The sequence below is a fragment of the Eucyclogobius newberryi genome, unplaced genomic scaffold, assembly GCF_026437365.1.
Source record: "Eucyclogobius newberryi isolate DKJ021-1_F unplaced genomic scaffold, fEucNew1.0.hap1 SCAF_9, whole genome shotgun sequence".
NCBI lineage: Eukaryota > Metazoa > Chordata > Actinopteri > Gobiiformes > Gobiidae > Eucyclogobius > Eucyclogobius newberryi.
This window is the reverse complement of record NW_027316532.1, coordinates 16,444,037-16,470,620: the sequence shown is the minus strand read 5'-3', so window position 1 is coordinate 16,470,620 and position 26,584 is coordinate 16,444,037. Positions and strand designations below refer to the sequence as shown.

At 39.0% G+C, this 26,584-nt stretch overlaps 1 protein-coding gene and 1 non-coding gene across 2 annotated transcripts in view; one reads left to right on the top strand and one right to left on the bottom strand.

Annotated features, from left to right (window-relative positions):
• The window catches only part of dph5 (diphthamide biosynthesis 5), a 163,920-nt gene extending 141,460 nt beyond the window's left edge, over window positions 1-22,460 (top strand). The window contains exons 6-7 of the mRNA XM_072438263.1: window positions 20,814-20,917; window positions 21,345-22,460. Of these exons, the coding sequence (XP_072294364.1) occupies window positions 20,814-20,917; window positions 21,345-21,577 (337 nt within the window). The 3' untranslated portion in view covers window positions 21,578-22,460. The remainder of the gene's footprint in view (window positions 1-20,813; window positions 20,918-21,344) is intronic.
• A 238-nt stretch (window positions 22,461-22,698) lies between these two features.
• On the bottom strand, window positions 22,699-22,781 carry trnas-aga (transfer RNA serine (anticodon AGA)). The gene has a single exon. It is a non-coding gene; the product is annotated as a tRNA-Ser (tRNA).
• Between the last annotated feature and the right edge of the window lie 3,803 nt (window positions 22,782-26,584).

Sequence of the window (26,584 nt, the reverse complement as noted above, 5' to 3'; positions counted from 1 at the left end):
AATCCTAAACCTCAGAAACATGAACCCTAAACATCAGAAACATGAATCCTAAACCTCAGAAACATGAACCCTAAACCTCAGAAACATGAACCCTAAACTTAGAAACATGAACCCTAAACCTCAGAAACATGAACCCTAAACCTCAGAAACATGAACCCTAAACTTAGAAACATGAACCCTAAACATCAGAAACATGAACCCTAAACATCAGAAACATGAACCCTAAACCTCAGAAACATGAACCCTAAACATCAGAAACATGAACCCTAAACCTCAGAAACATGAATCCTAAAAATCAGAAACATGAACCCTAAACATCAGAAACATGAACCCTAAACCTCAGAAACATGAACCCTAAACTTAGAAACATGAACCCTAAACATCAGAAATATGAACCTCAAACATCAGAAACATGAACCCTAAACCTCAGAAACATGAACCCTAAACCTCAGAAACATGAACCCTAAACATCAGAAACATGAACCCTAAACATCAGAAACATGAAACCTAAACCTCAGAAACATGAACCCTAAACTTAGAAACATGAACCCTAAACCTGAGAAACATGAACCCTAAACATCAGAAACATGAACCCTAAACATCAGAAACATGAACCCTAAACATCAGAAACATGAACCTCAAACATCAGAAACATGAACCCTAAACCTCAGAAACATGAACCCTAAACTTAGAAACATGAACCCTAAATCTCAGAAACATGAACCGTAAACTTAGAAACATGAACCCTAAACCTCAGAAACATGAATCCTAAAAATCAGAAACATGAACCCTAAACATCAGAAACATGAACCCTAAACCTCAGAAACATGAACCCTAAACATCAGAAACATGAATCCTAAACCTCAGAAACATGAACCCTAAACATCAGAAACATGAACCCAAAACCTCAGAAACATGAACCCTAAACATCAGAAACATGAACCCTAAACATCAGAAACATGAACCCTAAACATCAGAAACATGAACCCTAAACCTCAGAAACATGAACCCTAAACATCAGAAACATGAACCCTAAACCTCAGAAACATGAACCCTAAACTTAGAAACATGAACCCTAAACATCAGAAACATGAACCTCAAACATCAGAAACATGAACCCTAAACCTCAGAAACATGAACCCTAAACCTCAGAAACATGAACCCTAAACATCAGAAACATGAAACCTAAACCTCAGAAACATGAACCCTAAACTTAGAAACATGAACCCTAAACCTGAGAAACATGAACCCTAAACATCAGAAACATGAACCCTAAACATCAGAAACATGAACCCTAAACCTCCGAAACATGAACCCTAAACATCAGAAACATGAACCCTAAACCTCAGAAACATGAACCCTAAACCTCAGAAACATGAACCCTAAACATCAGAAACATGAACCCTAAACCTCAGAAACATGAACCCTAAACCTCAGAAACATGAACCCTAAACCTCAGAAACATGAACCCTAAACATCAGAAACATGAACCCTAAACCTCAGAAACATGAACCCTAAACCTCAGAAACATGAACCCTAAACATCAGAAACATGAACCCTAAACCTCAGAAACATGAACCCTAAACTTAGAAACATGAACCCTAAATCTCAGAAACATGAACCCTAAACTTAGAAACATGAACCCTAAACCTCAGAAACATGAACCCTAAACATCAGAAACATGAACCCTAAACCTCAGAAACATGAACCCTAAACATCAGAAACATGAACCCTAAACATCAGAAACATGAACCCTAAACATCAGAAACATGAATCCTAAACCTCAGAAACATGAACCCTAAACATCAGAAACATGAACCCAAAACCTCAGAAACATGAACCCTAAACATCAGAAACATGAACCCTAAAGATCAGAAACATGAACCCTAAACATCAGAAACATGAACCCTAAACCTCAGAAACATGAACCCTAAACATCAGAAACATGAACCCTAAACTTAGAAATATGAACCCTAAACCTGAGAAACATGAACCCTAAACCTGAGAAACATGAACCCTAAACCTCAGAAACATGAACCCTAAACCTCAGAAACATGAACCCTAAACATCAGAAACATGAACCCAAAACCTCAGAAACATGAATCCTAAACATCAGAAACATGAACCCTAAACATCAGAAACATGAACCCTAAACATCAGAAACATGAACCCTAAACATCAGAAACATGAACCCTAAACCTCAGAAACATGAACCCTAAACTTAGAAACATGAACCCTAAACATCAGAAACATGAACCCTAAACCTCAGAAACATGAACCCTAAACCTCAGAAACATGAACCCTAAACATCAGAAACATGAACCCTAAACCTCAGAAACATGAACCCTAAACATCAGAAACATGAACCCTAAACATCAGAAACATGAACCCTAAACCTGAGAAACATGAACCCTAAACCTCAGAAACATGAACCCTAAACCTGAGAAACATGAACCCTAAACATCAGAAACATGAACCCTAAACCTGAGAAACATGAACCCTAAACCTCAGAAACATGAACCCTAAACATCAGAAACATGAACCCTAAACATCAGAAACATGAACCCTAAACATCAGAAACATGAACCCTAAACCTCAGAAACATGAACCCTAAACATCAGAAACATGAACCCTAAACATCAGAAACATGAACCCTAAACCTCAGAAACATGAACCCTAAACTTAGAAACATGAACCCTAAACATCAGAAACATGAACCCTAAACATCAGAAACATGAATCCTAAACCTCAGAAACATGAACCCTAAACTTAGAAACATGAACCCTAAACATCAGAAACATGAACCTCAAACCTCAGAAACATGAACCCTAAACCTCAGAAACATGAACCCTAAACATCAGAAACATGAACCCTAAACATCAGAAACATGAACCCTAAACTTAGAAACATGAACCCTAAACATCAGAAACATGAACCCTAAACCTCAGAAACATGAACCCTAAACATCAGAAACATGAACCCTAAACCTCAGAAACATGAACCCTAAACATCAGAAACATGAACCCTAAACATCAGAAACATGAACCCTAAACATCAGAAACATGAACCCTAAACATCAGAAACATGAACCCTAAACCTCAGAAACATGAACCCTAAACTTAGAAACATGAACCCTAAACCTCAGAAACATGAATCCTAAAAATCAGAAACATGAACCCTAAACATCAGAAACATGAACCCTAAACATCAGAAACATGAACCCTAAACATCAGAAACATGAACCCTAAACATCAGAAACATGAACCCTAAACATCAGAAACATGAATCCTAAACCTCAGAAACATGAACCCTAAACATCAAAAACATGAACCCTAAACATCAGAAACATGAACCCTAAACCTCAGAAACATGAACCCTAAACATCAGAAACATGAACCCTAAACATCAGAAACATGAACCCTAAACATCAGAAACATGAATCCTAAACCTCAGAAACATGAACCCTAAACATCAGAAACATGAACCCAAAACCTCAGAAACATGAACCCTAAACATCAGAAACATGAACCCTAAACATCAGAAACATGAACCCTAAACATCAGAAACATGAACCCTAAACCTCAGAAACATGAACCCTAAACATCAGAAACATGAACCCTAAACCTCAGAAACATGAACCCTAAACTTAGAAACATGAACCCTAAACATCAGAAACATGAACCTCAAACATCAGAAACATGAACCCTAAACATCAGAAACATGAACCCTAAACATCAGAAACATGAACCCTAAACATCAGAAACATGAACCCTAAACCTCAGAAACATGAACCCTAAACTTAGAAACATGAACCCTAAACTGAGAAACATGAACCCTAAACATCAGAAACATGAACCCTAAACATCAGAAACATGAACCCTAAACATCAGAAACATGAACCCTAAACATCAGAAACATGAACCCTAAACCTGAGAAACATGAACCCTAAACCTCAGAAACATGAACCCTAAACATCAGAAACATGAACCCTAAACATCAGAAACATGAACCCTAAACCTCAGAAACATGAACCCTAAACATCAGAAACATGAACCCTAAACATCAGAAACATGAACCCTAAACATCAGAAACATGAACCCTAAACATCAGAAACATGAACCTCAAACATCAGAAACATGAACCCTAAACCTCAGAAACATGAACCCTAAACCTCAGAAACATGAACCCTAAACCTAGAAACATGAACCTCAAACATCAGAAACATGAACCTAAAACCTGAGAAACATGAACCCTAAACCTGAGAAACATGAACCCTAAACTTAGAAATATGAACCCTAAACATCAGAAACATGAACCCTAAACCTCAGAAACATGAACCCTAAACATCAGAAACATGAACCCTAAACATCAGAAACATGAACCCTAAACATCAGAAACATGAATCCTAAACCTCAGAAACATGAACCCTAAACATCAGAAACATGAACCCAAAACCTCAGAAACATGAACCCTAAACATCAGAAACATGAACCCTAAACCTCAGAAACATGAACCCTAAACCTCAGAAACATGAACCCTAAACTTAGAAACATGAACCCTAAACATCAGAAACATGAACCCTAAACATCAGAAACATGAATCCTAAACCTCAGAAACATGAACCCTAAACCTCAGAAACATGAACCCTAAACATCAGAAACATGAACCCTAAACCTCAGAAACATGAACCCTAAACATCAGAAACATGAACCCTAAACATCAGAAACATGAACCCTAAACCTCAGAAACATGAACCCTAAACCTCAGAAACATGAACCCTAAACATCAGAAACATGAACCCTAAACCTCAGAAACATGAACCCTAATCATCAGAAACATGAACCCTAAACCTCAGAAACATGAACCCTAAACATCAGAAACATGAACCCTAAACCTCAGAAACATGAACCCTAAACATCAGAAACATGAACCCTAAACATCAGAAACATGAATCCTAAACCTCAGAAACATGAACCCTAAACATCAGAAACATGAACCCTAAACCTCAGAAACATGAACCCTAAACATCAGAAACATGAACCCTAAACATCAGAAACATGAACCCTAAACATCAGAAACATGAACCCTAAACCTCAGAAACATGAACCCTAAACATCAGAAACATGAACCCTAAACCTCAGAAACATGAACCCTAAACTTAGAAACATGAACCCTAAACATCAGAAACATGAACCTCAAACATCAGAAACATGAACCCTAAACATCAGAAACATGAACCCTAAACCTCAGAAACATGAACCCTAAACTTAGAAACATGAACCCTAAACCTGAGAAACATGAACCCTAAACATCAGAAACATGAACCCTAAACATCAGAAACATGAACCCTAAACCTCAGAAACATGAACCCTAAACATCAGAAACATGAACCCTAAACATCAGAAACATGAACCCTAAACCTGAGAAACATGAACCCTAAACATCAGAAACATGAACCTCAAACATCAGAAACATGAACCTCAAACATCAGAAACATGAACCCTAAACCTCAGAAACATGAACCCTAAACCTCAGAAACATGAACCCTAAACCTCAGAAACATGAACCCTAAACATCAGAAACATGAACCCTAAACCTGAGAAACATGAACCCTAAACCTCAGAAACATGAACCCTAAACCTCAGAAACATGAACCCTAAACCTGAGAAACATGAACCCTAAACCTGAGAAACATGAACCCTAAACATCAGAAACATGAACCCTAAACCTCAGAAACATGAACCCTAAACTTAGAAACATGAACCCTAAACCTCAGAAACATGAACTCTAAACCTCAGAAACATGAACCCTAAACCTCAGAAACATGAACCCTAAACTTAGAAACATGAACCCTAAACATCAGAAACATGAACCCTAAACATCAGAAACATGAACCCTAAATCTCAGAAACGTGAACCCTAAACTTAGAAACGTGAACCCTAAACCTCAGAAACATGAATCCTAAAAATCAGAAACATGAACCCTAAACCTCAGAAACATGAACCCTAAACATCAGAAACATGAACCCTAAACATCAGAAACATGAATCCTAAACCTCAGAAACATGAACCCTAAACATCAGAAACATGAACCCAAAACCTCAGAAACATGAACCCTAAACATCAGAAACATGAACCCTAAACCTCAGAAACATGAACCCTAAACATCAGAAACATGAACCCTAAACATCAGAAACATGAACCCTAAACCTGAGAAACATGAACCCTAAACCTCAGAAACATGAACCCTAAACCTCAGAAACATGAACCCTAAACATCAGAAACATGAACCCTAAACATCAGAAACATGAACCCTAAACATCAGAAACATGAACCCTAAACCTCAGAAACATGAACCCTAAACATCAGAAACATGAACCCTAAACATCAGAAACATGAACCTCAAACATCAGAAACATGAACCCTAAACCTCAGAAACATGAACCCTAAACCTCAGAAACATGAACCCTAAACCTCAGAAACATGAACCCTAAACTTAGAAACATGAACCTCAAACATCAGAAACATGAACCCTAAACCTCAGAAACATGAACCCTAAACCTCAGAAACATGAACCCTAAACCTGAGAAACATGAACCCTAAACCTGAGAAACATGAACCCTAAACATCAGAAACATGAACCCTAAACCTCAGAAACATGAACCCTAAACTTAGAAACATGAACCCTAAACCTCAGAAACATGAACCCTAAACCTCAGAAACATGAACCCTAAACTTAGAAACATGAACCCTAAACATCAGAAACATGAACCCTAAACCTCAGAAACATGAACCCTAAACATCAGAAACATGAACCCTAAACCTCAAAAACATGAATCCTAAAAATCAGAAACATGAACCCTAAACATCAGAAACATGAACCCTAAACCTCAGAAACATGAACCCTAAACTTAGAAACATGAACCCTAAACATCAGAAACATGAACCTCAAACATCAGAAACATGAACCCTAAACCTCAGAAACATGAACCCTAAACCTCAGAAACATGAACCCTAAACATCAGAAACATGAACCCTAAACATCAGAAACATGAAACCTAAACCTCAGAAACATGAACCCTAAACTTAAAAACATGAACCCTAAACCTGAGAAACATGAACCCTAAACATCAGAAACATGAACCCTAAACATCAGAAACATGAACCTCAAACATCAGAAACATGAACCCTAAACCTCAGAAACATGAACCCTAAACTTAGAAACATGAACCCTAAATCTCAGAAACATGAACCGTAAACTTAGAAACATGAACCCTAAACCTCAGAAACATGAATCCTAAAAATCAGAAACATGAACCCTAAACATCAGAAACATGAACCCTAAACCTCAGAAACATGAACCCTAAACATCAGAAACATGAACCCTAAACCTCAGAAACATGAACCCTAAACATCAGAAACATGAACCCAAAACCTCAGAAACATGAACCCTAAACATCAGAAACATGAACCCTAAACATCAGAAACATGAACCCTAAACATCAGAAACATGAACCCTAAACCTCAGAAACATGAACCCTAAACATCAGAAACATGAACCCTAAACCTCAGAAACATGAACCCTAAACTTAGAAACATGAACCCTAAACATCAGAAACATGAACCTCAAACATCAGAAACATGAACCCTAAACCTCAGAAACATGAACCCTAAACCTCAGAAACATGAACCCTAAACATCAGAAACATGAACCCTAAACATCAGAAACATGAAACCTAAACCTCAGAAACATGAACCCTAAACTTAGAAACATGAACCCTAAACCTGAGAAACATGAACCCTAAACATCAGAAACATGAACCCTAAACATCAGAAACATGAACCCTAAACCTCCGAAACATGAACCCTAAACATCAGAAACATGAACCCTAAACCTGAGAAACATGAACCCTAAACCTCAGAAACATGAACCCTAAACCTCAGAAACATGAACCCTAAACATCAGAAACATGAACCCTAAACCTCAGAAACATGAACCCTAAACATCAGAAACATGAACCCTAAACCTCAGAAACATGAACCCTAAACCTCAGAAACATGAACCCTAAACATCAGAAACATGAACCCTAAACCTCAGAAACATGAACCCTAAACTTAGAAACATGAACCCTAAATCTCAGAAACATGAACCCTAAACATCAGAAACATGAACCCTAAACCTCAGAAACATGAACCCTAAACATCAGAAACATGAACCCTAAACCTCAGAAACATGAACCCTAAACATCAGAAACATGAACCCTAAACATCAGAAACATGAACCCTAAACATCAGAAACATGAATCCTAAACCTCAGAAACATGAACCCTAAACATCAGAAACATGAACCCAAAACCTCAGAAACATGAACCCTAAACCTCAGAAACATGAACCCTAAACATCAGAAACATGAACCCTAAACATCAGAAACATGAACCCTAAACCTCAGAAACATGAACCCTAAACATCAGAAACATGAACCCTAAACCTCAGAAACATGAACCCTAAACTTAGAAACATGAACCCTAAACATCAGAAACATGAACCTCAAACATCAGAAACATGAACCCTAAACATCAGAAACATGAATCCTAAACCTCAGAAACATGAACCCTAAACATCAGAAACATGAACCCAAAACCTCAGAAACATGAACCCTAAACATCAGAAACATGAACCCTAAACATCAGAAACATGAACCCTAAACATCAGAAACATGAACCCTAAACCTCAGAAACATGAACCCTAAACATCAGAAACATGAACCCTAAACCTCAGAAACATGAACCCTAAACTTAGAAACATGAACCCTAAACATCAGAAACATGAACCTCAAACATCAGAAACATGAACCCTAAACCTCAGAAACATGAACCCTAAACCTCAGAAACATGAACCCTAAACATCAGAAACATGAACCCTAAACATCAGAAACATGAATCCTAAACCTCAGAAACATGAACCCTAAACATCAGAAACATGAACCCAAAACCTCAGAAACATGAACCCTAAACATCAGAAACATGAACCCTAAACATCAGAAACATGAACCCTAAACATCAGAAACATGAACCCTAAACCTCAGAAACATGAACCCTAAACATCAGAAACATGAACCCTAAACCTCAGAAACATGAACCCTAAACTTAGAAACATGAACCCTAAACATCAGAAACATGAACCTCAAACATCAGAAACATGAACCCTAAACCTCAGAAACATGAACCCTAAACCTCAGAAACATAAACCCTAAACATCAGAAACATGAACCCTAAACATCAGAAACATGAACCCTAAACATCAGAAACATGAACCCTAAACCTCAGAAACATGAACCCTAAACATCAGAAACATGAACCCTAAACATCAGAAACATGAACCCTAAACATCAGAAACATGAACCCTAAACCTCAGAAACATGAACCCTAAACATCAGAAACATGAACCCTAAACATCAGAAACATGAACCCTAAACCTGAGAAACATGAACCCTAAACATCAGAAACATGAACCCTAAACCTCAGAAACATGAACCCTAAACCTCAGAAACATGAACCCTAAACCTCAGAAACATGAAGCCTAAACATCAGAAACATGAACCCTAAACATCAGAAACATGAACCCTAAACCTCAGAAACATGAACCCTAAACCTCAGAAACATGAACCCTAAACCTCAGAAACATGAACCCTAAACCTCAGAAACATGAACCCTAAACCTCAGAAACATGAACCCTAAACATCAGAAACATGAACCCTAAACCTCAGAAACATGAACCCTAAACCTCAGAAACATGAACCCTAAACCTCAGAAACATGAACCCTAAACATCAGAAACATGAACCCTAAACCTCAGAAACATGAACCCTAAACCTCAGAAACATGAACCTAAACATCAGAAACATGAACCCTAAACATCAGAAACATGAACCCTAAACCTCAGAAACATGAACCCTAAACATCAGAAACATGAACCCAAAACCTCAGAAACATGAACCCTAAACATCAGAAACATGAACCCTAAACATCAGAAACATGAACCCTAAACATCAGAAACATGAACCCTAAACCTCAGAAACATGAACCCTAAACCTCAGAAACATGAACCCTAAACTTAGAAACATGAACCCTAAACATCAGAAACATGAACCCTAAACATCAGAAACATGAACCCTAAACCTCAGAAACATGAACCCTAAACTTAGAAACATGAACCCTAAACATCAGAAACATGAACCTCAAACATCAGAAACATGAACCCTAAACCTCAGAAACATGAACCCTAAACCTCAGAAACATGAACCCTAAACATCAGAAACATGAACCCTAAACCTCAGAAACATGAACCCTAAACCTGAGAAACATGAACCCTAAACCTCAGAAACATGAACCCCAAACCTCAGAAACATGAACCCCAAACCTCAGAAACATGAACCCTAAACATCAGAAACATGAACCCTAAACCTGAGAAACATGAACCCTAAACCTCAGAAACATGAACCCTAAACCTCAGAAACATGAACCCTAAACCTCAGAAACATGAACCCTAAACCTCAGAAACATGAACCCTAAACTTAGAAACATGAACCCTAAACCTCAGAAACATGAACCCTAAACCTCAGAAACATGAACCCTAAACATCAGAAACATGAACCCTAAACATCAGAAACATGAGCCCTAAACATCAGAAACATGAACCCTAAACCTCAGAAACATGAACCCTAAACATGAGAAACATGAACCCTAAACATCAGAAAACATGAACCCTAAACATCAGAAACATGAACCCTAAACATCAGAAACATGAACCCTAAACCTGAGAAACATGAACCCTAAACCTCAGAAACATGAACCCTAAACCTCAGAAACATGAACCCTAAACATCAGAAACATGAACCCTAAACATCAGAAACATGAACCCTAAACATCAGAAACATGAACCCTAAACCTCAGAAACATGAACCCTAAACATCAGAAACATGAACCCTAAACATCAGAAACATGAACCTCAAACATCAGAAACATGAACCCTAAACCTCAGAAACATGAACCCTAAACCTCAGAAACATGAACCCTAAACCTCAGAAACATGAACCCTAAACTTAGAAACATGAACCTCAAACATCAGAAACATGAACCCTAAACCTCAGAAACATGAACCCTAAACCTCAGAAACATGAACCCTAAACCTGAGAAACATGAACCCTAAACATCAGAAACATGAACCCTAAACCTCAGAAACATGAACCCTAAACTTAGAAACATGAACCCTAAACCTCAGAAACATGAACCCTAAACCTCAGAAACATGAACCCTAAACTTAGAAACATGAACCCTAAACATCAGAAACATGAACCCTAAACCTCAGAAACATGAACCCTAAACATCAGAAACATGAACCCTAAACCTCAAAAACATGAATCCTAAAAATCAGAAACATGAACCCTAAACATCAGAAACATGAACCCTAAACCTCAGAAACATGAACCCTAAACTTAGAAACATGAACCCTAAACATCAGAAACATGAACCTCAAACATCAGAAACATGAACCCTAAACCTCAGAAACATGAACCCTAAACCTCAGAAACATGAACCCTAAACATCAGAAACATGAACCCTAAACATCAGAAACATGAAACCTAAACCTCAGAAACATGAACCCTAAACTTAAAAACATGAACCCTAAACCTGAGAAACATGAACCCTAAACATCAGAAACATGAACCCTAAACATCAGAAACATGAACCTCAAACATCAGAAACATGAACCCTAAACCTCAGAAACATGAACCCTAAACTTAGAAACATGAACCCTAAATCTCAGAAACATGAACCGTAAACTTAGAAACATGAACCCTAAACCTCAGAAACATGAATCCTAAAAATCAGAAACATGAACCCTAAACATCAGAAACATGAACCCTAAACCTCAGAAACATGAACCCTAAACATCAGAAACATGAACCCTAAACCTCAGAAACATGAACCCTAAACATCAGAAACATGAACCCAAAACCTCAGAAACATGAACCCTAAACATCAGAAACATGAACCCTAAACATCAGAAACATGAACCCTAAACATCAGAAACATGAACCCTAAACCTCAGAAACATGAACCCTAAACATCAGAAACATGAACCCTAAACCTCAGAAACATGAACCCTAAACTTAGAAACATGAACCCTAAACATCAGAAACATGAACCTCAAACATCAGAAACATGAACCCTAAACCTCAGAAACATGAACCCTAAACCTCAGAAACATGAACCCTAAACATCAGAAACATGAACCCTAAACATCAGAAACATGAAACCTAAACCTCAGAAACATGAACCCTAAACTTAGAAACATGAACCCTAAACCTGAGAAACATGAACCCTAAACATCAGAAACATGAACCCTAAACATCAGAAACATGAACCCTAAACCTCCGAAACATGAACCCTAAACATCAGAAACATGAACCCTAAACCTGAGAAACATGAACCCTAAACCTCAGAAACATGAACCCTAAACCTCAGAAACATGAACCCTAAACCTCAGAAACATGAACCCTAAACCTCAGAAACATGAACCCTAAACATCAGAAACATGAACCCTAAACCTCAGAAACATGAACCCTAAACCTCAGAAACATGAACCCTAAACATCAGAAACATGAACCCTAAACCTCAGAAACATGAACCCTAAACTTAGAAACATGAACCCTAAATCTCAGAAACATGAACCCTAAACATCAGAAACATGAACCCTAAACCTCAGAAACATGAACCCTAAACATCAGAAACATGAACCCTAAACCTCAGAAACATGAACCCTAAACATCAGAAACATGAACCCTAAACATCAGAAACATGAACCCTAAACATCAGAAACATGAATCCTAAACCTCAGAAACATGAACCCTAAACATCAGAAACATGAACCCAAAACCTCAGAAACATGAACCCTAAACCTCAGAAACATGAACCCTAAACATCAGAAACATGAACCCTAAACATCAGAAACATGAACCCTAAACCTCAGAAACATGAACCCTAAACATCAGAAACATGAACCCTAAACCTCAGAAACATGAACCCTAAACTTAGAAACATGAACCCTAAACATCAGAAACATGAACCTCAAACATCAGAAACATGAACCCTAAACATCAGAAACATGAATCCTAAACCTCAGAAACATGAACCCTAAACATCAGAAACATGAACCCAAAACCTCAGAAACATGAACCCTAAACATCAGAAACATGAACCCTAAACATCAGAAACATGAACCCTAAACATCAGAAACATGAACCCTAAACCTCAGAAACATGAACCCTAAACATCAGAAACATGAACCCTAAACCTCAGAAACATGAACCCTAAACTTAGAAACATGAACCCTAAACATCAGAAACATGAACCTCAAACATCAGAAACATGAACCCTAAACCTCAGAAACATGAACCCTAAACCTCAGAAACATGAACCCTAAACATCAGAAACATGAACCCTAAACATCAGAAACATGAATCCTAAACCTCAGAAACATGAACCCTAAACATCAGAAACATGAACCCAAAACCTCAGAAACATGAACCCTAAACATCAGAAACATGAACCCTAAACATCAGAAACATGAACCCTAAACATCAGAAACATGAACCCTAAACCTCAGAAACATGAACCCTAAACATCAGAAACATGAACCCTAAACCTCAGAAACATGAACCCTAAACTTAGAAACATGAACCCTAAACATCAGAAACATGAACCTCAAACATCAGAAACATGAACCCTAAACCTCAGAAACATGAACCCTAAACCTCAGAAACATAAACCCTAAACATCAGAAACATGAACCCTAAACATCAGAAACATGAACCCTAAACATCAGAAACATGAACCCTAAACCTCAGAAACATGAACCCTAAACATCAGAAACATGAACCCTAAACATCAGAAACATGAACCCTAAACATCAGAAACATGAACCCTAAACCTCAGAAACATGAACCCTAAACATCAGAAACATGAACCCTAAACATCAGAAACATGAACCCTAAACCTGAGAAACATGAACCCTAAACATCAGAAACATGAACCCTAAACCTCAGAAACATGAACCCTAAACCTCAGAAACATGAACCCTAAACCTCAGAAACATGAAGCCTAAACATCAGAAACATGAACCCTAAACATCAGAAACATGAACCCTAAACCTCAGAAACATGAACCCTAAACCTCAGAAACATGAACCCTAAACCTCAGAAACATGAACCCTAAACCTCAGAAACATGAACCCTAAACCTCAGAAACATGAACCCTAAACATCAGAAACATGAACCCTAAACCTCAGAAACATGAACCCTAAACCTCAGAAACATGAACCCTAAACCTCAGAAACATGAACCCTAAACATCAGAAACATGAACCCTAAACCTCAGAAACATGAACCCTAAACCTCAGAAACATGAACCTAAACATCAGAAACATGAACCCTAAACATCAGAAACATGAACCCTAAACCTCAGAAACATGAACCCTAAACATCAGAAACATGAACCCAAAACCTCAGAAACATGAACCCTAAACATCAGAAACATGAACCCTAAACATCAGAAACATGAACCCTAAACATCAGAAACATGAACCCTAAACATCAGAAACATGAACCCTAAACCTCAGAAACATGAACCCTAAACCTCAGAAACATGAACCCTAAACTTAGAAACATGAACCCTAAACATCAGAAACATGAACCCTAAACATCAGAAACATGAACCCTAAACCTCAGAAACATGAACCCTAAACTTAGAAACATGAACCCTAAACATCAGAAACATGAACCTCAAACATCAGAAACATGAACCCTAAACCTCAGAAACATGAACCCTAAACCTCAGAAACATGAACCCTAAACATCAGAAACATGAACCCTAAACCTCAGAAACATGAACCCTAAACCTGAGAAACATGAACCCTAAACCTCAGAAACATGAACCCCAAACCTCAGAAACATGAACCCCAAACCTCAGAAACATGAACCCTAAACATCAGAAACATGAACCCTAAACCTGAGAAACATGAACCCTAAACCTCAGAAACATGAACCCTAAACCTCAGAAACATGAACCCTAAACCTCAGAAACATGAACCCTAAACCTCAGAAACATGAACCCTAAACTTAGAAACATGAACCCTAAACCTCAGAAACATGAACCCTAAACCTCAGAAACATGAACCCTAAACATCAGAAACATGAACCCTAAACATCAGAAACATGAGCCCTAAACATCAGAAACATGAACCCTAAACCTCAGAAACATGAACCCTAAACATGAGAAACATGAACCCTAAACATCAGAAAACATGAACCCTAAACATCAGAAACATGAACCCTAAACCTCAGAAACATGAACCCTAAACATCAGAAACATGAATCCTAAACCTCAGAAACATGAACCCTAAACATCAGAAACATGAATCCTAAACCTCAGAAACATGAACCCTAAACCTCAGAAACATGAACCCTAAACTTAGAAACATGAACCCTAAACCTCAGAAACATGAACCCTAAACCTCAGAAACATGAACCCTAAACTTAGAAACATGAACCCTAAACATCAGAAACATGAACCCTAAACATCAGAAACATGAACCCTAAACCTCAGAAACATGAACCCTAAACATCAGAAACATGAACCCTAAACCTCAGAAACATGAATCCTAAAAATCAGAAACATGAACCCTAAACATCAGAAACATGAACCCTAAACCTCAGAAACATGAACCCTAAACTTAGAAACATGAACCCTAAACATCAGAAATATGAACCTCAAACATCAGAAACATGAACCCTAAACCTCAGAAACATGAACCCTAAACCTCAGAAACATGAACCCTAAACATCAGAAACATGAACCCTAAACATCAGAAACATGAAACCTAAACCTCAGAAACATGAACCCTAAACTTAGAAACATGAACCCTAAACCTGAGAAACATGAACCCTAAACATCAGAAACATGAACCCTAAACATCAGAAACATGAACCCTAAACATCAGAAACATGAACCTCAAACATCAGAAACATGAACCCTAAACCTCAGAAACATGAACCCTAAACTTAGAAACATGAACCCTAAATCTCAGAAACATGAACCGTAAACTTAGAAACATGAACCCTAAACCTCAGAAACATGAATCCTAAAAATCAGAAACATGAACCCTAAACATCAGAAACATGAACCCTAAACCTCAGAAACATGAACCCTAAACATCAGAAACATGAATCCTAAACCTCAGAAACATGAACCCTAAACATCAGAAACATGAACCCAAAACCTCAGAAACATGAACCCTAAACATCAGAAACATGAACCCTAAACATCAGAAACATGAACCCTAAACATCAGAAACATGAACCCTAAACCTCAGAAACATGAACCCTAAACATCAGAAACATGAACCCTAAACCTCAGAAACATGAACCCTAAACTTAGAAACATGAACCCTAAACATCAGAAACATGAACCTCAAACATCAGAAACATGAACCCTAAACCTCAGAAACATGAACCCTAAACCTCAGAAACATGAACCCTAAACATCAGAAACATGAAACCTAAACCTCAGAAACATGAACCCTAAACTTAGAAACATGAACCCTAAACCTGAGAAACATGAACCCTAAACATCAGAAACATGAACCCTAAACATCAGAAACATGAACCCTAAACCTCCGAAACATGAACCCTAAACATCAGAAACATGAACCCTAAACCTCAGAAACATGAACCCTAAACCTCAGAAACATGAACCCTAAACATCAGAAACATGAACCCTAAACCTCAGAAACATGAACCCTAAACCTCAGAAACATGAACCCTAAACCTCAGAAACATGAACCCTAAACATCAGAAACATGAACCCTAAACCTCAGAAACATGAACCCTAAACCTCAGAAACATGAACCCTAAACATCAGAAACATGAACCCTAAACCTCAGAAACATGAACCCTAAACTTAGAAACATGAACCCTAAATCTCAGAAACATGAACCCTAAACTTAGAAACATGAACCCTAAACCTCAGAAACATGAACCCTAAACATCAGAAACATGAACCCTAAACCTCAGAAACATGAACCCTAAACATCAGAAACATGAACCCTAAACATCAGAAACATGAATCCTAAACCTCAGAAACATGAACCCTAAACATCAGAAACATGAACCCAAAACCTCAGAAACATGAACCCTAAACATCAGAAACATGAACCCTAAACATCAGAAACATGAACCCTAAACCTCAGAAACATGAACCCTAAACATCAGAAACATGAACCCTAAACTTAGAAACATGAACCCTAAACATCAGAAACATGAACCTCAAACATCAGAAACATGAACCCTAAACATCAGAAACATGAACCCTAAACCTCAGAAACATGAACCCTAAACATCAGAAACATGAACCCAAAACCTCAGAAACATGAACCCTAAACATCAGAAACATGAACCCTAAACCTCAGAAACATGAACCCTAAACATCAGAAACATGAACCCTAAACCTCAGAAACATGAACCCTAAACTTAGAAACATGAACCCTAAACATCAGAAACATGAACCTCAAACATCAGAAACATGAACCCTAAACCTCAGAAACATGAACCCTAAACCTCAGAAACATGAACCCTAAACCTCAGAAACATGAACCCTAAACATCAGAAACATGAACCCTAAACATCAGAAACATGAATCCTAAACCTCAGAAACATGAACCCTAAACATCAGAAACATGAACCCAAAACCTCAGAAACATGAACCCTAAACATCAGAAACATGAACCCTAAACATCAGAAACATGAACCCTAAACATCAGAAACATGAACCCTAAACCTCAGAAACATGAACCCTAAACATCAGAAACATGAACCCTAAACCTCAGAAACATGAACCCTAAACTTAGAAACATGAACCCTAAACATCAGAAACATGAACCTCAAACATCAGAAACATGAACCCTAAACCTCAGAAACATGAACCCTAAACATCATAAACATGAACCCTAAACCTCAGAAACATGAACCCTAAACTTAGAAACATGAACCCTAAACATCAGAAACATGAACCTCAAACATCAGAAACATGAACCCTAAACCTCAGAAACATAAACCCTAAACATCAGAAACATGAACCCTAAACATCAGAAACATGAACCCTAAACATCAGAAACATGAACCCTAAACCTCAGAAACATGAACCCTAAACTTAGAAACATGAACCCTAAACATCAGAAACATGAACCCTAAACATCAGAAACATGAACCCTAAACCTCAGAAACATGAACCCTAAACATCAGAAACATGAACCCTAAACATCAGAAACATGAACCCTAAACCTCAGAAACATGAACCCTAAACCTCAGAAACATGAACCCTAAACCTCAGAAACATGAACCCTAAACATCAGAAACATGAACCCTAAACCTCAGAAACATGAACCCTAAACCTCAGAAACATGAGCCCTAAACCTCAGAAACATGAACCCTAAACCTCAGAAACATGAACCCTAAACATCAGAAACATGAACCCTAAACCTCAGAAACATGAACCCTAAACATCAGAAACATGAACCCTAAACCTCAGAAACATGAACCCTAAACATCAGAAACATGAACCCTAAACATCAGAAACATGAACCCTAAACCTCAGAAACATGAACCTAAACATCAGAAACATGAACCCTAAACATCAGAAACATGAACCCTAAACCTCAGAAACATGAACCCTAAACATCAGAAACATGAACCCAAAACCTCAGAAACATGAACCCTAAACATCAGAAACATGAACCCTAAACATCAGAAACATGAACCCTAAACATCAGAAACATGAACCCTAAACATCAGAAACATGAACCCTAAACCTCAGAAACATGAACCCTAAACCTCAGAAACATGAACCCTAAACTTAGAAACATGAACCCTAAACATCAGAAACATGAACCCTAAACATCAGAAACATGAACCCTAAACCTCAGAAACATGAACCCTAAACTTAGAAACATGAACCCTAAACATCAGAAACATGAACCTCAAACATCAGAAACATGAACCCTAAACCTCAGAAACATGAACCCTAAACCTCAGAAACATGAACCCTAAACATCAGAAACATGAACCCTAAACCTCAGAAACATGAACCCTAAACCTGAGAAACATGAACCCTAAACCTCAGAAACATGAACCCCAAACCTCAGAAACATGAACCCCAAACCTCAGAAACATGAACCCTAAACATCAGAAACATGAACCCTAAACCTGAGAAACATGAACCCTAAACCTCAGAAACATGAACCCTAAACCTCAGAAACATGAACCCTAAACCTCAGAAACATGAACCCTAAACCTCAGAAACATGAACCCTAAACTTAGAAACATGAACCCTAAACCTCAGAAACATGAACCCTAAACCTCAGAAACATGAACCCTAAACCTCAGAAACATGAACCCTAAACATCAGAAACATGAACCCTAAACATCAGAAACATGAGCCCTAAACATCAGAAACATGAACCCTAAACCTCAGAAACATGAACCCTAAACATGAGAAACATGAACCCTAAACATCAGAAAACATGAACCCTAAACATCAGAAACATGAACCCTAAACCTCAGAAACATGAACCCTAAACATCAGAAACATGAATCCTAAACCTCAGAAACATGAACCCTAAACATCAGAAACATGAATCCTAAACCTCAGAAACATGAACCCTAAACATCAGAAACATGAATCCTAAACCTCAGAAACATGAACCCTAAACATGAGAAACATGAACCCTAAACATCAGAAACATGAACCCTAAACATCAGAAACATGAACCCTAAACCTCAGAAACATGAACCCTAAACCTCAGAAACATGAACCCTAAACCTCAGAAACATGAACCCTAAACCTCAGAAACATGAACCCTAAACCTCAGAAACATGAACCCTAAACTTCAGAAACATGAACCCTAAACCTCAGAAACATGAACCCTAAACATCAGAAACATGAACCCTAAACATCAGAAACATGAACCCTAAACCTCAGAAACATGAACCCTAAACATCAGAAACATGAACCCTAAACATCAGAAACATGAACCCTAAACATGAGAAACATGAACCCTAAACCTAAGAAACATGAACCCTAAACATCAGAAACATGAACCCTAAACATCAGAAACATGAACCCTAAACCTCAGAAACATGAACCTCAAACCTCAGAAACATGAAACCTAAACATCAGAAACATGAACCCTAAACATCAGAAACATGAACCTCAAACCTCAGAAACATGAACCCTAAACATCAGAAACATGAACCCTAAACATCAGAAACATGAACCCTAAACATCAGAAACATGAACCCTAAACTTAGAAACATGAACCCTAAACATCAGAAACATGAACCTCAAACCTCAGAAACATGAACCCTAAACATCAGAAACATGAACCCTAAACATCAGAAACATGAAACATGAACCCTAAACATCAGAAACATGAACCCTAAACATCAGAAACATGAACCCTAAACATCAGAAACATGAACCCTAAACTTAGAAACATGAACCCTAAACATCAGAAACATGAACCCTAAACATCAGAAACATGAACCCTAAACTTAGAAACATGAACCCTAAACATCAGAAACATGAACCTCAAACCTCAGAAACATGAACCCTAAACATCAGAAACATGAACCCTAAACTTAGAAACATGAACCCTAAACTTAGAAACATGAACCTCAGAAACATGAACCTGGTGTTTGACAGAGGGAGACAGATCTACGAACCTCCTCGTTTCATGACGGTGTCTCAGGCGGCGGAGCAACTGCTGCAGATCATCAGGAGAAGAAGGGAGGCCGGAGAGGAACTGGGTGAGGAACGGAGGAAGAGGAGGAGCTGAACATTGAAACTCATAAATTTTTAATCAAATAAATATGAAATAATGAAACCCAAGACTTCTAGAGAATATTCATGAATAAAGTGTTTTATTCCTGAAGTCCAATTTTTTATCAAAGGTTTTTCTTTTTAGAGTTTGTTTAGTCCAGATAATTCCACTTTCTAAACATAAACATATTTTTTATCAAAAGTTTTTCTAAAATCTTTTTAGTTGTAATTTTCAATTTGAAAAAAAAAATTGATGAAGAGTTCAGAGTTTAGTCTGAATTTAGAGGTGAAATTGTTTGTTGTAAAAGTGGCTCTGGAGCTCTAATGTGGAGCAAGACTCCACCAAACATCTTTTAACTGGACTTTAACTGGACTTTCAGGACTTTTAACTGGACTCTCTGGACTGTCCTGCAGGTGTGACGGAGGACACGGTCTGTGTGGGCGTGGCTCGACTCGGATCAGACGACCAGGCCATTAGCTCCGCCCCTCTGCGCGAGCTGGCCTCATGTGATCTGGGCGCGCCGCTCCATTCGCTGGTGGTGACCGGGAGGCTCCACCCACTGGAGCTGGACATGCTCAAAGTGAACGCCCAGCAGGGGGCGCTGGACGGGGTCAAGATGGCCGACAGCTCCACCTTTATCTCATAAACCAAACCTGCTCTGACGTCACAAACACCATTTATTTATCTTTCACTTTGTCTCAACTGCGTGTCAGGATTTGTGTCAGCGCTCCATCTACTGGAGGCAGAGGGAATTACCACGGGAAATAAACAACATGCTAATGTGAGCTAACGGCTGAAATGAAGGTGATTTCTGGACTTAAAACACGTTTACAAAAAAAACGTTTTTTTATAACATTCGGTTTTGACGTCTTCACAAAACTCTGTCCTTGTCCAAATATATTCAGACGAGAAAGTCCAAGTCCTGACGAGAACGTGTCGTCCTCCTAACACTAGGTGGCGATATGCGTCGTTTCAGCGGACTAATACAACTCCCATTATAGTCACATTTAAACAACTGTCATTCACATTTTCGAACAACAGTAAGATGGAAAGTGGTACAGCTTGTTCATCTTGTATGTAATGTCCGTGTTAGTTATTGTGCAGATAAAGTGCACGCTAACCCTGGTGTTTTGTCCTTTCTTGTAAGCGACTGGCTTCATTGTATGGTTGTTCCGGGGTCATAGGTCAGCGGGGTCAGTGTGATTAAGGCATGCCACGAAATTGAACACAACCGCATAATCTGGGTGTCTCGATCTAAGATTTTGAATGCCGATTTTTATCTGAGTGAGGTGTTTACATGCACACAAAGATGTCTGATTGTATCGGATTAAAGCAACAATTTGGTTTTTTCGTTTGCATGTAAACGTACTGACTGAGGAGACGTCCAGATCTCCACCTCAGTGTTTGAAGTGTCAGATACAGCTCTCTGATTGGTCCGGGGAACAGAATGTTTTACAGCAGGTTTTCAGTGTAAAGACGTTTACTGTGAAGCAGAGGAAAGTACAAGCCTTTAGTTTTAATGATCAGGTTATACATTAAATGTATGCAAGTATGTATGTATATGTGTACATGTATATGGATCAATAAAATGATTCTTGATGATAATTAAATAATAACAGCTAAATGTTTATTTGTTATTTATTTGAAGTCTAAATTCCAAAAGACATTGATAAGAAATGTTTCTTGTCTATTGAGATGAGGATTAAAATTTTACCTCAAATACAGTAAAAGTGTGTTGCTCAAAAGCTCGCGGTGAAAAGAGCATGTCATTGTCTGCTGGATTCGAACCTGCGCGAGGAAAACCCCAATGAATTTCTAGTCCATTGCCTTAACCACTCGGCCACGACAACTGATGGAGAATGGGGGAGGGGCAGAGAAGCGGGAGACACAGGAAGTAGGTTTGTGATTGGACAAACAGAGTTTGACCTGAGCCACGTCAGAACAATTGCTCAAGGTTTGTGTTTCTGAAGTTTGAATCCTGCCGACAACGCCACTTTTCACCACTAGACCATCAGGAGTGACATCACAGCAAGTGTTACACAAGTCAAAGGGATGTTGCATCGCAAATATTAGTTGAAAAAAGTAACATCATATGAAACCATGAGGTCATCTGGGTCCAGTTGGAGATTTTTCACTTTATCCACAAAGTTGTGCGTGTTTTCCACATGATGTTCCGAATTCCCCACAAGTGGAGCCAATATAGTTGTTAAATGCTTGGCTGAGAGTCGAAACGTCTATTTTTTCTAACTGAGTCCAGATGACTGCAACTGAAGCTTTTTCTTCAATGGAACATGCCTTGACGAATGAGGGATTACACCGACACTTTTCATTATAACTTTATTAAATTGTCTGACAATAAAAGGTTTTGAGGGAAGACAATGATGTCACTAATCTCTATTCACTTTATTTACATTCTGAGTGAAACCATGCTGTCTAACAAGGCGCTGAAGGCATTACTGAGAGAGTTATCACTCACGTTCACATGGATATTAAAGTCTCCAGCTATTACTATTTTATCCCTGGCTAACTCTTAATTATGATATAAAGTCAGAAAACTCTGAATAGGGACCAGGAGGTCGGTAGATGACTATGAAAAAAACTTTTGGTTTCTCATATTTGGACACGTGATTAACACATGAGGCTTTAAATGAGTAAAATACATTGTTAGTTTTAGGACTTGTGAGTCGCTTGAGTGTGAGATCACTGCCACACCACCACCTCTGTGCTCCAGGAGGTCTGACAGTTAACATGGGTGGGTGGGATTAACATGGGTGGGTGGGGTGGACTCATTTAGTCTGACATAATCGTCTTGTTGAAGCCACGTTTCAGTTAGAGCTGAAGATCTATGTTATAATCACTAATTAATGAAAGCGATTTGGAGGACATTTTTTCTAATGTTTAGCAGTCCACATTTTATATGCTTATTTATTTGTGTAATTTGTAAGTGTAATTTTTCTTAAGTTATTTGGTCTGAGCCTGAAATAGTTTTTCTGAGATGTGACTTTTTGTCATTATTTGCGCAAGGGACACACACAGTCTCTATCTGCCTCAGAACATTTCACATGTGACAGAGGAGCGTCTTACACTGCTGCTCTGCGCCCAGGGCTCATCCCTGGGTGGTCACTTTAGGCAACTAAGATTCTGAACCAATACGGATGTAGCCTCCGAAGTCGGATGGATGTCATCCCTTCGTATGAGCCCAGGCTTTCCCCAAAACGCACTCCAGTTGTCAACAAAGACTACGTTGTTTTGAGGGCACCAACTAGATAACCAGCTGTTGAATGCTGAAAGACGGCTGTACAGTTCAGCATTGATGCGATTGGGCAGGGGACCAGAAAATATTACAGTATTTGACATCGACTTTGCCAAATCACACACCTCAACTACTTGTAATTTGAGTGCCTCTGATTGTCTCCGCCAGGCGTTGTTACCGCCTGCGTGAATCACGACTCGACGGAACCTCTGTCTACTCTGCTTTAAGAGCCTAAGGTTTCTTTCGATGTCACCCATTCAGGCCCCAGGTAACACCTAAAGCTAGCAGCAGCTGGTAGCACCTGACGCTAGCAGCAGCTTCACGTCTCTAACTATGGAACTTCTGATTACAAGAGTGTCATGAGTCCATTCAGCGGGCATGTGATCGCTGAGGGGAGAAAACCTATTGTAGACGTGAAGCACACGGTGCACTTCAGTTCAGCGTTTAGCGCCTCGTTCCCTCCAGACGGTCACAAATTGGTCCCTATTTTGTTCCTGGTCTAGTCCCGTCTGCACGGGAGACGCTGAGGGGCTAGTCTTAGCCTTGCTAGTGCTGCTAATGCTAATGCTGCGCTCTACAACCTGGCTGTAGCTAGACTTTAGCTCCTCTAAACAGCGGATCCACGCTTCTAACTCCGTAACCCTGGCAACCAAAGCTACCACTGCACTGCACTTCACACACCTGTTGTCAGATAAAGAGCCAGGGTTCTGACTCGACATATGCCAACTCGAGCAGGTAAAGGCAGAGGAAGCTACCCTAGGCTAGGCAAGCTCAGACTGAAGCTAGAGAGCGAGGGGGGTTTTAAGTTTACGAAATACTGAACAAAGTGAGCTGTATGAGGCTCCGGATTGTTTATGGAGCAATCAAACTTTCACTGTTGTGTATATGAGGCTAAAATAGTGTGTATAATTTGTGGATTAACGATAGAAAGTAGCGAACAAACAACTCTGAAAATGCGATACACTCACCGGAACTCTCTATTATGGAACTGGACTTTGTTATAAATGAAAACCACCATGATCTAGAAGAGAACCACGTGAATCTGGAGCTCATGAACAATCCGGGGGTAAAATGAGGATTATCACAATTATACAAAATGTACCACGAATAATTATTGTCCACTCTTTTCATTTTCCAGAAACAATATTATTTATATACTTATTTGATCAATTAATTTTTCCATGCTAGTTAAAAGTATGAATACAAAAGTATTAATACTAAACCTGGTCTGATTCAGGTCTAAACCGGGTCCAAACCAGGTCTAAACCAGGACTGAATCACGTCCATGACTAAAGTCGGTGTAATCCCTCATTCGTCCAGGAGAGTTCCATTGTAGAAAAGCTTCAGTTGTATCATCTGAAAAACTAGATGTTGCGAGTCTCATCCAAGAGTCATTCTCAATCTGTGGATCGAGTCTTGAGAACTCTATTTATCCTTTTATCATAATATTTACCCTACTCTGAGTAGGCCCCGCACACCACAGCCTCCTCGAGGACACGGCCTCATATGAACGTCTGAAGACCCCTCAGTGGCTACAAGAAGAAGGTGATGAACTGTTTACAGAAGCTTGAAGAAGGAGGAGGTCCTCACTTTCACTGACTGTTTTGGTCCAGAGAATGTTCCACTTAGACCTGCATCGACTCATCACACAATGTGGCCAAGCATTTAAAGGCGCAATGGACGATTTTTCAGCGATTTGAGAACGCAGGCGGAAGTGCGCATGCGCACTCCCCCGTGCGGACTGATACAACACACACGTCCGTTTGTTTATTAGCGCAACGGAGCTCATCGCATCTCTCGTCTCTCGTAGATTTCTGTCCACTTCTGCGTCAGCTCGAACTGTCTTTCTCCGTCTTCTATTTTGTCCCGTACACTGAGGGAACTATATTATGATAGATCCATGCGCTTAGGCACGCGGAAACGTGGGCACGAACCGCACGCGGCTGCACCTGAGCGGTAGGTGCGTTTTATGATTGATACGTGGCAGGACAAATGATTTATCCACGACACGAGGAAATATGATAAAAAAATTTGCTGAAAAAAATCGTCCATTCCACCTTTAACAACCGTCTTGGCAACATAGAACATCATGTGGAAAACGCACAGAAAATTGTGGACAAATGAAACGAGAGTTACGTATGTAACTAAGGTTCTATGAATTCCGGATGACCGCCAGAGGACGGTGCTTAGCACCTGGATATCTACATGTGCGCAGCACACAGGTCGAGATTAATACCAACAAAGTCACGTGGTGGACGTGACATGGGTGACGTCAGAACCAGCCCATATATATACCTGACGCACCCAGCGCTCTTTTCTTTCGAAATGCACTCACAAAAACTCTGAGTGACAGGAAACTCTGGCGGTCATCCGGAATTCATAGAACCTTAGTTACATACG